The sequence below is a fragment of the Camelus bactrianus genome, chromosome X, assembly GCF_048773025.1.
Source record: "Camelus bactrianus isolate YW-2024 breed Bactrian camel chromosome X, ASM4877302v1, whole genome shotgun sequence".
NCBI classification, from domain to species: Eukaryota; Metazoa; Chordata; class Mammalia; order Artiodactyla; family Camelidae; genus Camelus; species Camelus bactrianus.
In genome coordinates, this window is record NC_133575.1 from 25,337,739 (window position 1) to 25,351,158 (window position 13,420).

The following is a 13,420-nucleotide window of genomic DNA, read 5'->3' on the forward strand; positions in this document are numbered from 1 at the left end:
TTAGAGACCATCAGCTAACATATTTAGTACTTCAAAATTCTAAGAAACCCCTTTATACCACCAAATTAACACAGCCTATTGCCTAGATTTCCAACTGTCATTTCAATAACACTTTGACAGATTTCCAGTTTGAATTTGCATCAGCTAGAGATGTCTAATTCAGTAGGTGATTCCAGTCTCCTAATAGTACATAATTTCAGGGAAAAAATGTTCCAAACAGTGATTGTCAATATTTATGTTTTGACCACAATGCATAAAAATTAATAAATAAAACGTGTAAGAGTTTCACAAATTGTCTATCAAACTTGAATCTAAATTAATCAAAAATCAACCTCTACTATTAAACCAAGAAAAGAGCAGACTGTATAGAATCACAATTTGTTTTATTTGGTTTATTTTACCTTCATCTCTTCAACTGCTGTCTGTAATTCATCTGGGGTTTTATATTCAAAATCTCTCTCTAGGTATTCTTCTTCTGCTTGTGTCATCCATTCATGCATCTCTGAGAGATCTTTCTGAAGGCTTACAGTTTTATCCAAACCTCCCTTTAAGGCCTCCTTTCTGGCACAGACCTTCCATAAAACAAACCAACAAGCAAAGCATGAATACTAAAAGTCACAAAACTTTATCATTGTATTATTATTGAAAGGTCTGTAAATAATATAAAGCTTAGATACAAAAGATGAAACAAGAAGTAAAAAGCTTACATGAATGAGGAAAGTAACTCATGGCAATTGAATACACTTAATTCCACATAAGTGTTAAAATAAGATATAGCCAGTTACTTGGCATAATGAACAAATTGCCCTAAGACCATAATTTAGTTGCTGTGTAGAGTAATGCATTTCTGCAAATGGAGAATAAAGAAAAACATTTTTTTCACAATATGTTTCTATTGGAAAAATTTATTGGCACACATAGAAGTAGAAATTCCTTGTGCTCTTTGATACAGTTTTACAATTTCAAATATCCTAGGAACATAATAATCTTATACCTACAGAAAACTCTCATAAAATAGAAAGAAAAAAATTTAAAATGGTAAAAGGCACAGTCACATAATGCACCGAAATAAAATTAAAATGAGGTCATATATGTGAAAAAAGATGCTCAGTATCGTATGTGGTTAAATAATTGCGCATGTATAGTTAAATATTTGCACACGTATAGGTAAATAATTGCAAATTAAATTAAGTTAATGCATTTTCAAATGTAAGACTGGCCAAAACTAATTAGCAGAAATGCCCAGTTTGAGCAGAGATGTGGGGAAACAAAGGTTCTCCAACCTGTTGAGGGAAATATCCAACATAGTACAATCTTTCAGACAGTAAATTGGCAAAATGTATTACATTTTTTAACGTTCATAAATCTGAGTCTACTCTTCCACTTTAAAGAATAAATCATATAAAATGAAGTATACAAAACTGCATATGCACTATTCAATTCAGCTTTGAAAACAGCAATGTACTGGAAACAAACCCAAACGTGCTTTTATGGAGGGTTAGTTAAATATACTGCAGGATACACATGTACATGCACAGAATGGGATACCTGTAGCACCAATACATCTGGAACGAAGTGAATAAAGTGAATGTTGTTGAGTTTATAATTTTAAATTTAAAAAGCAAGTTGCAAAACAGCAGGTGTGATAGGAGACTTGTGCTTTGTAAAGCGGCATACATTTCTGAAGTACTAACTTTTTACAACAGAATTTATTTCTTCTTAACCAGGAAGAAGGCATTACTTTAAATACCTAAGAGAAAATCATGCATGCTAATGGTTTGCTACAAAGTACCCTATTGTACCACGCTAAGGAAAAATCTCCATTTAGTATTAGAATAATTATATATAGCACTTCTCTTTTACCTTAAAAAATAACTTTAATCAAATGATGTTATTCTTCTCTCTGGGATTAAATAGAGTTCTATCTTTTAAATAACTGAGCTGTAATTACAAAGTCTTAATATATAAGGCACAGGTTTAGCATAATTAAGTTTTCATGGTACTTTACCAAATACTAAATATGTGCAGAACCACCATCATATTAATTTTCCTTACATTGTACAGCCAACTTAAGCCTAATATAGTTAAATTAAAACTATAAGTTCTTTACTCTCGTAGGAGAACATAGTACCTGATCTATTGAAATGTGAGTAGATGTTTCACTCCAACACAGATAGGACCATATACCTAACAATTACACTAGTTAAGGTATAAAGATTATTTTGTGTAGTCAATGAGCCTATAATAAGCCCAGGTAAACAAGCTGTTAAATTTCTATTTAGATGCTCTGCTATAATCTTTTGTGGCTGTTGGCAAAGTGACAATAATATTAGAGTGACTAATAGAACTTAGCCAAAGACTTGTAGTAAAAAAAAATACTGCATGCTATAAAACTAAACCAGAAAAAAAAAAAACAAAGACATCAGTAGTGATTATTTTAAAAGGAAAGAAAGGCAGGAAATCATTCTGTGACAGCATTAGCGCATGGGAAAGAACACCAGCTGTGGACCTGAACTCAACCAAGCTAAGTGAACCTGGAAACATCACTTCTTTTTTCTTTATCTCAGCTTCTTAACTAACCTAACAGCTGGACTAAATGATTTCCAAGGTCTTTTCCAAATTTAATATTCCACAGCTCTAAAACTGATCAGGGAAAGAGATGGATTTTTTGTGGCTTCGTATTTTAGAAGGATTTCTGTGAAAAGATCTGGGCAAAAAGCACAATTTCTCCCTCACCTTTATCACGTTAGTAATGCCAACATCCTAGCCTTAAATTGCCCAATCTACCCCCAACAGTTTTATCAGATTATATTGCCTCAACTGCTTGATAAAATAGAAAGTTCTTGAGAGAGAAGTTGGTGGAGTAGAAGGATGCTCATAGCTCACCCTCTCCCACAAATACACCAAAACTCACATCTACGGACCTACTCAGCCAACCAGAGCACCTGCCAAACTCCAACAGAACATCGCCCTCTTCGAAAGACAAAGACGCCAAAAATCTGGTAGGAGAAAAGGAAAAAAGAAAGAATAAAAAGCAAAACAGCGTGGGACCGATCCCGTGGGGAGGGAGCGGCCAAGAAGGACTAGCGCTTGTTCACTGGGTCTCCCCCCTCCAACAGAGAGGTCAGCGGGACGGAGGGGGAGCCTCCGAGACTCAGATCTGCCGTGAGCACCGCTTGACCAACAGGACTAAGTTAAATGGGCACAAAGGGTCCCCGCGACACCCAGTCCTAGAGACACGAGCTGGCAACTGGGGCTGGGACAGGCCGCCGGAGCCGTGTGGAGGACTGGGGCAGCTGCCCTGCAGCCCTGGGGACTGCAGGGTGCTGCGTGCCGTGGCTGAGAAGGGATAAGGAGCAGAACAACCTCAGTCCCCCATAAATCACAAAAAAAAGCAAAGCAAAATGGCTGGTGCACCCTGGGGGGATGGGCGCCGCAGCCTTTTTCTCCTCAGACCCGCGGCACCATTACTGGCACTTCTAGCGAGAAGAGAGGCGGGGCGCAGCCACAGCCACCACCTCCTCCTGTGCGCAGCGCCCAGGCGGGGGCGGGGCCGAGCCCTGAATCCCCACCCTGAGGCTCCCTAACGTCCTAGGCAGGACTGAGACTTGTTTACAGCCCAAGGCAGATAGGATCTTTCTGCCCTGGCACCTCAGAGAATTTGCGCCACCAAGACAAACAAGGAACTGAGATTTGGCACAGAGCAGGGGCGGGGCGGTTCTGCGGTCTTCCCCGAGCCCACCTATAGAGCGCTGACCTGAGGCAGAGCGGGCAGCTGCACAGAGCAGCAGAGCAACAAGTGCCAGGAGAGGGCAGGCGGCCACCCCTCTTCCTGGCAGGAACGCAGCACCTGACGACGGTGCTGGGAGGGGACACGATCCACCCACCTGCCTCACCTGAGCGTAGAATCTCACTGTGCATCTGGAGGGGGAGTGACCCACCTGCCCACCAGGTAAGAGCTCAGCACTTGACCCAGTGCTGGGAGGGGGCGCGATCTGCTAGCCAACAACCACTGGGAGCAGCACAGACTAGGGCGCCAGCAGAGGGCCTCTGGAAACAGCAAGCTGAGTTTGCTAAACAGGGCAAAGACACAAAGACCTCCCGATAAAATCATTAAGAGCAAACAGTCTCCAGGAGAACACACCCTTTTTGTTTGTTGGTTGGTTGGTTTTTTGGTTTGTTTAATCTTTTTTATATCTGTTCCACTTTCTATTATCTTTTTAATTTTTACTGTTTAAACAATTGTATATGTCTACAATTTTAATCCCTTTAAAATTTTTCTTTTAAAATCTTTTTATTATTATTATTTTTAAAAATCCACCTCATTTCATTTTTAGTTCTCTTGGTTTTGATCTCCTGTTATTGACTATACACAGTTTTCAAATATTGTTTTTTGATTTTTTCTTTTTTTAAGGTTTTTAAAAGACGTCTCAACTCGATTGCTATTCTGCTTCAACTTGCTCTCCTATTATTGATTATACACTGTTTTCAAACCTTTTTTCCCTCCTTTTAAAATTCTCATTTTATCTTTTTTAAAAATCTGTTATATTTTCTATTACCTTTTAAAATTTTACTCTTTAAACAATTGTATATGTCTCCAGTTTTAATCCCTTTAAAATTTTTTTCTTTAAAATATTTTTATTTTTATTAATTTTAAAAATCCACCTCATTTCATTTTTATTTCTCTTGGTTTTGATCTCCTGTTATTGATTATACACAGGTTTAAAATATTATTTTCTATTTTTTTCCTTTTTTAAGGTTTTTAAAAGACGTCTCAACTCAATTGCTATTCTGCTTTAACTTGCTCCTCTATTATTGATTATACACTGTTTTCACACCTTTTTTTCTCTATTCTCTTTTTTTTAAGTTTTATTCCTGCATAGGCTTTAGATAGATAAATAAGCTCCTTAAGGACCACAATAGATAACTGATACTCCTTAAGCCACAGTGCCAGAAAGATATGAGCAATATGAAGAAGCAGAGGAACCACTCCCAAATAAAAGAGCAAGAGAAATCCACTGAAAGCACAATCAAGGAAATAGACATTGATGGCCTACTAGATCAAGATTTCAAAAAAGGAGTGATGAAAGTACTGAAGGAACTAAAAGAAATAGTGTTTAGAGATATAAAGTAGGTTAAAAATGAAATACAAGCTATAAAGAAGAACCAAGTAGAATTAGTAAACTCATTTGCAGAGATGAGAGCTGACCTAAAGGCTGTACAAAGCAGGCTACATAATGCAGAGGAACGAATAAGTGACCTAGAAGACAGGACAACAGAGAGCACCCAATCAGAACAGCTGAGAGAAAAGCAAATAAATAACAATGAAAACAATATAAGGGACCTATAGGATAATATAAAGCATGCCAATCTATGCATAATAGGGGTTCCAGAAGGAGAAGAAAGAACAAAGGGGATTGAAAAGGTCTTTGAAGAAATCATGACTGAAAACTTCCCCAACCTAAAGAAGGAATCAGATATCCAAGTACAGGAGGCTCAGAGGGTCCCAAACAGGAAGAACCCAAACAGACCCACACCAACACATATCATCATCAAGATGGCCAGAGTCAAGGATAAAGAAATGATCATAAAGGCAGCAAGAGAAAGGCAAAGAGTGAGTTACAAGGGAACCCCCATAAGGCTCTCAACGGATTTCTCTACACAAACACTACAGGCCAGAAGGGAGTGGCAAGATATATTTAAAGTCCTGAATGAAAAAAAGATGCAGCCTAGGATACTCTATCCAGCAAGGCTATCCTTTAGAATAGAAGGAGAGATAAAGAACTTCACAGACAAGCAAAAACTAAAAGAGTTTAGCAACACTAAACCCATGCTAAAAGAAATATTGACAGGTCTACTCTAAATAGAAAAAAAGCAGGATGCTACAAAAATGAGAAACTTGTAACTGTAAAGGTGATAACTACCATGGATTCCAAATAGAATAAACACAAAATTGTGAAAAAAAGACATCTAAATCGTTAAGAGTGGGAGAGGGAAGCAAGGAAAGCCACTGTGGAAAACAGTCTGGAGAGTCCTCAAAAGACTAGGAATAGACCTACCATACGACCCAGGAATCCCGCTCCTGGGCATATATCCAGAAGGAACCCTACTTCAAAATGACACCTGCACCCAAGTGTTCATAGCAGCACTACTTACAACAGTCAAGACATGGAAACAGCCTAAATGTCCATCAACAGATGGCTGAATAAAGAAGAGATGGTATATTTACACAATGGAATACTATTCAGCCACAAAAACTGACAACATAACACCATTAGCAGCAACATGGATGTTCCTGGAGAGTGTCGTTCTAAGTGAAGTAGGCCAGAAAGAGAGAGAAAGATACCATATGAGATCACTCATATGTGGAATCTAAAAAAAAAAAAAAAAAAACCATAAATACAGGGCAGAGGCAGACTCATAGACATGGAGTGCAAACTTGTGGTTGCCAGGGGGGTGGGGGTTGGGAAGGGATGCACTGGGATTTTAAAATGTAGAATAGATAAACAAGATTATACTGTATAGCAAGGTAAATATATACAAGATCTTGTGGTAGCTCACAGCAAAAAAAAATGTGACAATGAATATATGTATGTTCATGTATAACTGAAAAATTGTGCTCTACACTGGAATTTGACACAACATTGTAAAATGACTATTACTCAATAAAAAAAGTTTAAAAAAAAAAGAAAATTCTTCATGTTTCCTGTTTCAGAATTTGTAAATCTAACATTCAGCACTGCTCTTCCACAATCCACCTCTTCTCCGCCACACACAGCTTTATTAAGATACAACTGACACATAACATTAAGTTTAAGGTGTACAATGTGACAATCTAATACACCGATACATTGTGAAATGATTACCACAGCAGGATTAGTTAATGCCATCATCACCACACATATTAGTTTTCTTTTTTATGGTGAGAACATTAAAGATCTACTCTCTTAACAAGTTTCAAGTACATAGTATGGTATTGTCAGCTTTAATAATCACGTTGTAAATTAGATCCCAAGAACTTCATCATAAACTGGAAGCTTGTACCATTTGACCAGCATATTTCCATTCCCCCAACTCCCCAAGCCCTGGAAGTCCCCCTTTTACTCTGTGAGTTCAGCCACATATAAGTAAGATCATATAATATTAATTTTTCTCTGTTTGACTTGTTTCACCTAGTTTAACACCCTCAAGTTTCATCCAGGTTATTGCAAATTGCAAGCTTTCCTTCTTTCTCAGGGCTGAGTAATACTCGTGTGTGTGTGTGTGTGTGTGTGTATCACATCTTCTTTATCTGTTCATCTGTAATGACACTTAGGTTGTTTCCATATCTTAGCTATTGTGAATAATGCTGCAATGAATTTGGTAGCGCAGATATCTCTTTGAGATCCTGACTTTATTTCCTTCGAAAATATACCCAGAAGTGGGATTGCTGGATCATAAGGCAGCTCTATTTTTAATTTTTTGAGAGTAATCTCCGTACAGGAATCTCCACAGTGGCTGTACTGTATGAGTGCTGGTGGCTGCAGAGTGGAGTGTCAAAGGCTGAAATTATAAAGAAGTTATTGGTAATGACAATGTCTAGGTTATGAGGCTGGCAATGAGGGGCAGAGGCAGGGTCAGAGAGAATATCACTGGGGGGAGGTATCAAAGAACTGAGGGTTCAGGAACTGGGAGAACCATCTAAGAAGATACTGAAATAACGAAGAATTATGACAGGAGTAACTGTGAGTCAGCTGTTAAAACATTCAAGGAATGGGGCAGAGTGACCCAGGGGTCTGTGGATGACTGCACTCAAAAGATGTACTGACTTAGAGAAAGACAATGATCTGCAAGTTGCCAGAATGACATCTACCTGGCCTCTAGATTCAGGGTTTCTTGATAACTGTACATTAATCACTAATAATTAAAATATATAACCATGCATGATTTATTTAGAAATTATACATGTTTTATAATTTCATATATGTAAGTTTATACCCATTTCATCTCCCTTTATTTAAGTATGTACACAGTGGCTACTTTGTGTTAGATACTGGTCTATACACCTTACAAAGACTAACTCAATAATTATTTTAAAATTCTTATCAAGTAGGCATTAATATGATCACACTGTAAAGACTGTGGAACCGAAGCACAGAGAGATTAAGCAACTTTTCTAGGATCACACAGATAGTTTATGGTAGGGGTAAGATCTAAACTCAGGCAACTGGGTTCCAGAGCTCTTGGTCTTATACATTATGTTTGCCTCTCTAGCCACTAGAAAGTCTTCTCCATCCATAAGAGTTTTTATTGTATCCAATTTGGCCAAGAATTTGGGGGAAGTGGGTCTGAGAAATCTTTCCATTGTGAGATATGAGTTATATAAATGTCATCTTTATTATTGTGTACACAGTTTATACACCAAGTTCAAATACCCTACTTGAATTCCAGATGCATTCTGCCTACTTCAAAATAAACATGACTAAAATAGAAGTACTGATCATTCTATGAGGCTCATCAATTTTGTTCTTCCCTTAGCTCGCAGTCTTTCCTTCTTTAGTCAAAGACTCAGTATCCAGCACTGTTGCTCAAAACAGAAAACTCTGAATATGCTTTGATTCTTCCCTCTCCCTCCCTTTGGATTCTCTGCAAGTATTCTCCTTTAGCAAGTACTGCCATTTCTAACGGGTTCTGATAAAACATAAAATCAAGAAAGGAATGTGTTGCTGGGATACAAAAAATGATTTTGGGTGGATGTGAGTGAGAAAGCCCTGACCAAAAATACAACAAGGAAAAACTTGCCTAATTGATTGGAAGAAACAAGAAAAATAAGTGACTACATTGAGTGAGATAAGCTTGCTGGAGACTGGCCATGGACTATAAACAAAGTTTGACTCACACAAGTACACCAGTCCAGTTTGCCTAGCAAAACATAGCCCTTCCTCATGTTGATTACTGTGTAATGGGAAATATCCATAAAAACAGAATAAACAGTAATGAGACGGAGCAACAAGAGTTAAAACCAGCTCTAGCTCTATGGAAGAGCTTAGAAAATTATTGGGAGAGGTTTTGACAGTGAATCAAACGTGATGTCACAAGAGGATTACACATTTCGAATTTCTTCATGTCTCTCAATCTCCACTAATGTCCCCCCTGGTCTTTTTCCTGGCCAGTATTACTTCCTACTTGGACAACTGTGATTCCTCCATGCTGCCACTTGTGTCCCTTCAGCCCATTCTTCATATAACAGGAATTTACAGCAAACTTTTAAACAATCACTTTACATGATGCCACTTTTTTACCTATAAGTCTGATAGCTTCCCACTGTTCTTGACATGAACAGTAAATCCTCAGTGCGACTGCTAAGACAGTTCATGACTCTTATTTCCCACCCGTTTTCTCATGGCTTATGCTCCTTCACTGACAGTGGCTTCTTTGAGTGCTGCAAATATGCTCACCCCTCCCTCGCCTCAGGAGTTCCTCCCACTTCACTCTATATCCAGAATTTCTTGAATCCACGCATAAAAGTGTCAGGCTTTCCTCGCTAATCAGGCACTAGCTTTAATGCCACCTCTTGAGAAAAGACTTCAGTGACAACTCAGTAACAAGTAGGTCCCCACTCCTACTATTCTTAGAGAACTCTGATTGCTTACTTCAGAGCTTTTATCAACATTAAAATTAAGCACTGTATGATACTGTGTTAACTCATTTATTTTTCATTTGCTTTACTGAACTGTACCCTCCATGAAGATAGATACTATGTTTTATTGTATTCCCTAGTTTATGTGTATATGATACAAAATGTGTAATAATTATCTGTTTAAATAAATATTCTAGTAAGTAATGAAGAAAAATGTTTCTCTAAAGTATTTACATGCATATGAATAATTTCTTTAATAAATACATAACATAATAATATAAAAACATTCATAATTATACAAGTCCTTCCCTCCCTTCTTTTGAATAAAGTTCATTAATTTGCAGACTATTTTAGTAATTATTATTCTTTATTTTATAAATAGCTAGGATCTTGATATTTTTTATTTAGAGACATAATAAAATTTAAATTATCTCAACTTTACACCTACAAAATCAGATCATGAGATCTCAAAGTATCTTTAAGGCACATGGACAATTCTGTCCCTAATTAGTTGTGTTTTTCAGACTCTGGCATCTAAAAACAAATAAGGAGTTAACTTTAACCCAGGACAGAACAGCACACCCTGATTTTGTATTCAGCCATTTCTGTAGTACAAAGATTTACATTTCATTTCCATTCTCTCTATGGAGTCCCAAATTGGCCCCAACACTGAAGCTTGACTTCCTTGCTTCTACTACATTGTTTTCCCTCTCTTCTTGAAGTCATGATTTCTTCATTTCAAAACCTAGTTCACCTGAACATAAAGTCAAGGCACTGGGCAGAGTGATATTCTAAGAACCAGAGAGACATAAAATATTCTTAGGACAGGATGAGAACATAGCTGGGATCTATGGAATTTCTGCTCTGCAGCATGCTAGTATGTTTACAAACTTCTTTTCAACACCAAATTCTTGGCAAATTTTATAGTAAACATAAAGTATTAAGCAAGGATATTTTAAAAATAGAGACACTTTAAAAACTACACTGCTCTAATACATAAGAACCTTGATACTTCTGTAATATTGTTGATACACACACACACACACACACACACACATAATATGCTCTCTTTCTATAAATAAATTGGTGGTGTTCTTTCTATTCATCCATTAAAAACATTCAACAAACAAACACCTTTCATACTGGCCTTCCAGGAAAACACCAGTGGTATAATCTATTATCTAACTAACATTTTTTTCCTGAACAGCCCTTCTAGAACTGCGTACTCCAGGAGAAGAATGCGAGCTAGCTGACCCAGGGCTATCTCATCTGCGAGTTAATCGAACTGGTGAGCATTTGTCAGTGACTGTATTAGCTGGGTGACTTACCTTGACTTTTACTTGTCTAAATTCTTTGCTTTTACAAATTTAGTCTTTCCCTTTTGGCATGATTTCTTTTCAACTTTGAAAGGGTACTTAGAAGTAATGAAACACTGCCTCTAATATGCATAAAATGAAACCTCTCATTAACTTCAAAAAAGGTACTGGTGTATTGAAAAGTAATCATTGCTTTAGGTCAAAATTTCAGCTTTTGAACAAGAAGTATTTGATATACACCACTTGTGTATATAATATTTATTTTTCCAGAGTTTAATCTTGAAATTGGAAATAAATATCTATAAAACTCTCTGCTATATAAAAAATGAGGAACTCAGATGTGAATATACAGTTATTTTATATTTTTTTCTATTGAGCTATTCTTAACTGCTTCCTATTCTTAATCCATTTATTGAACTAGATGTATTGAAGAAGTCAAACTTGTCATTCTTAACAATCTAGAGTGAAAAACATTTCTGTTTGTACATACACATATATTACTCATTCACTGTATTTCTCTATCAAGTATAGAAGAGTAAAATACCTTTGTTGATCCAACTACTTTTATAAAGCTATGCATTGGAGACAAGATTCCATAAAAATAAAGCCTAAGAAAAGGACTTTATTGTTCAGAAAGACAGTTGTATTCAGTATGGTCATTTCAGAACCCTGATAAGATGAATATATACTATTTAAAGTGTCTACTATGAAAATGGCTTATATGCTAGGCAAAAGCTAGTTTTAATTATGCTTTAAACCATCAACATAGAGACTAAACTTCTTAAAAGGGCAATTGTGAAGGGAAACATTAAGAAATCTTACTTAATTAAATAGAAGCAAGCCACAGTTAAAGAGATTGGACATACCTGTCGGCACATGTGATCCCATTGAGCGTTAAGTTCTCTGAGTTCTGTCTCCAATCGGGAAGCAAACTCTGGTTCTGCTTCATTCTTTATCTTCTGTCCACCTTCATTAACACTGTTTAGACTGGGCTGAATTGTCTGAATATCACTGACTAAAAGCTAAGGAAATAATTCAATTTCAGCTAGCTGAAAGTATTACAACGTATTAGAAATGCAACATCAATAGGAAATGTATCATTAGGAGTCATGACACTACACATGAATTTCACCCTTTAAAATCTGAAATCTATGCTGCAAAAAAATGTTCAGTGGTTTTTATGGCATGAATGAATAGGGAATTATCTATCTGTAGTCTACTTAGATTAGATACAAAAGTAGATAAGTTGAATATTTCATGTTGGAAAAATGTGCGAAAATGATAGGCTTTTGACATTACTATTTTGGGAGGGATTTGGGTTTTCAAACACAGGATACCACAGCAACTGTTTATAGCAGGATGGTGTTTATAACTATTTTTAAGATGGATTTGCTTTTTTAGCTTTTATTCACAAAAAAAAGTCCTTTAAAGAGCTAGATTATTTTCTTCCCACTGCCTGACAATGGTATAATAAATATTATTTCAAAATACATATTGTGTTATACAACGGTGCGACATACATGAAGAAAGCAACCTAGTATGACTGATAATCTGTAAAAAGATATAACAAATAGCTCAAAGGATTATTTACCTTCAAACTGCATTTTATCAAAATAACTGTATAGTGAGGGTTGAACAAAAGGCATTGTGGGATATTTAGAAGCATCCCTGGTCTTTACCTGCTAGATCTACCCCACCCCAAGTTATGACAAAAATGTCTCCAGACATTGTCTGGACATAAATACCCGCTACGGCAGGGGTTGGGGGTGGGGCAAAACTGCCCCTGGTTCAGAACCACTGATATAACTAAATAATATTTTCCATATAGAAGTCTTCATACGAAAAGTGTCATACAAAAATCTTACCCTGCACTGTTTCAGCTGTTTTTTAAGAATTTCTGAATCCCCAAGGGCAGGCCATTCCTCTTTCAGGAAAACATCAACTTCAGCCATCCATTTCTTCAGGGTTTTTATGTGATTCTGGAATCAGAGGCCCATTTTAAGGCATTATTGGGGTGCTGATTTCTCCTAACACAATTCATCATGGCGATATGTCTGAACACAAGCCCAGGAACAATTCCCATGTTTGAAGAATGTCCCTGAGTAGCTCTTCAGGAAAAGAATATTTTTACTAAGACTGCATTTTATGGTCTACTGTAAGAGCACTGGTGTATGAAGTCTGATATTGTTAAAAATAAAAAATTACTGCCAAATGTAGTTTTATGATGTTACTCTCAAGAACATTAAATCATATCCCCCTCTAGAGGAATTTTAAGTTACAAAACAACTCATGATAATACTAACAATGTGCCCTTACAGTATATAAAACAAACTATGAACAATAAACTCAATGTAATGATGTCTTTATAGCCTCCCTAAACCTGAACTTCCACAAACTGGTTTACACAGTTGACAGTTTAAATAGTCCCACCAGTTGAGAACTTTCAGACCAAGATTTTGTCATCTTTAAAGAGATAACACTTTTG

The 13,420-nt window shown here is 36.7% G+C and overlaps 1 protein-coding gene across 8 annotated transcripts in view; it reads right to left on the minus strand.

Annotated features, from left to right (window-relative positions):
* Positions 1-13,420, minus strand: part of DMD (dystrophin) — a 1,840,970-nt gene that overhangs the window by 1,168,616 nt on the left and 658,934 nt on the right. For all 8 annotated transcript variants that reach the window (XM_045507265.2, XM_045507267.2, XM_045507235.2 and 5 more), the window contains 3 exons: positions 12,801-12,914; positions 11,802-11,957; positions 402-572 (listed from right to left, as the gene is read on the minus strand). In XM_045507265.2, the coding sequence (XP_045363221.2) occupies positions 402-572; positions 11,802-11,957; positions 12,801-12,914 (441 nt within the window). The remainder of the gene's footprint in view (positions 1-401; positions 573-11,801; positions 11,958-12,800; positions 12,915-13,420) is intronic.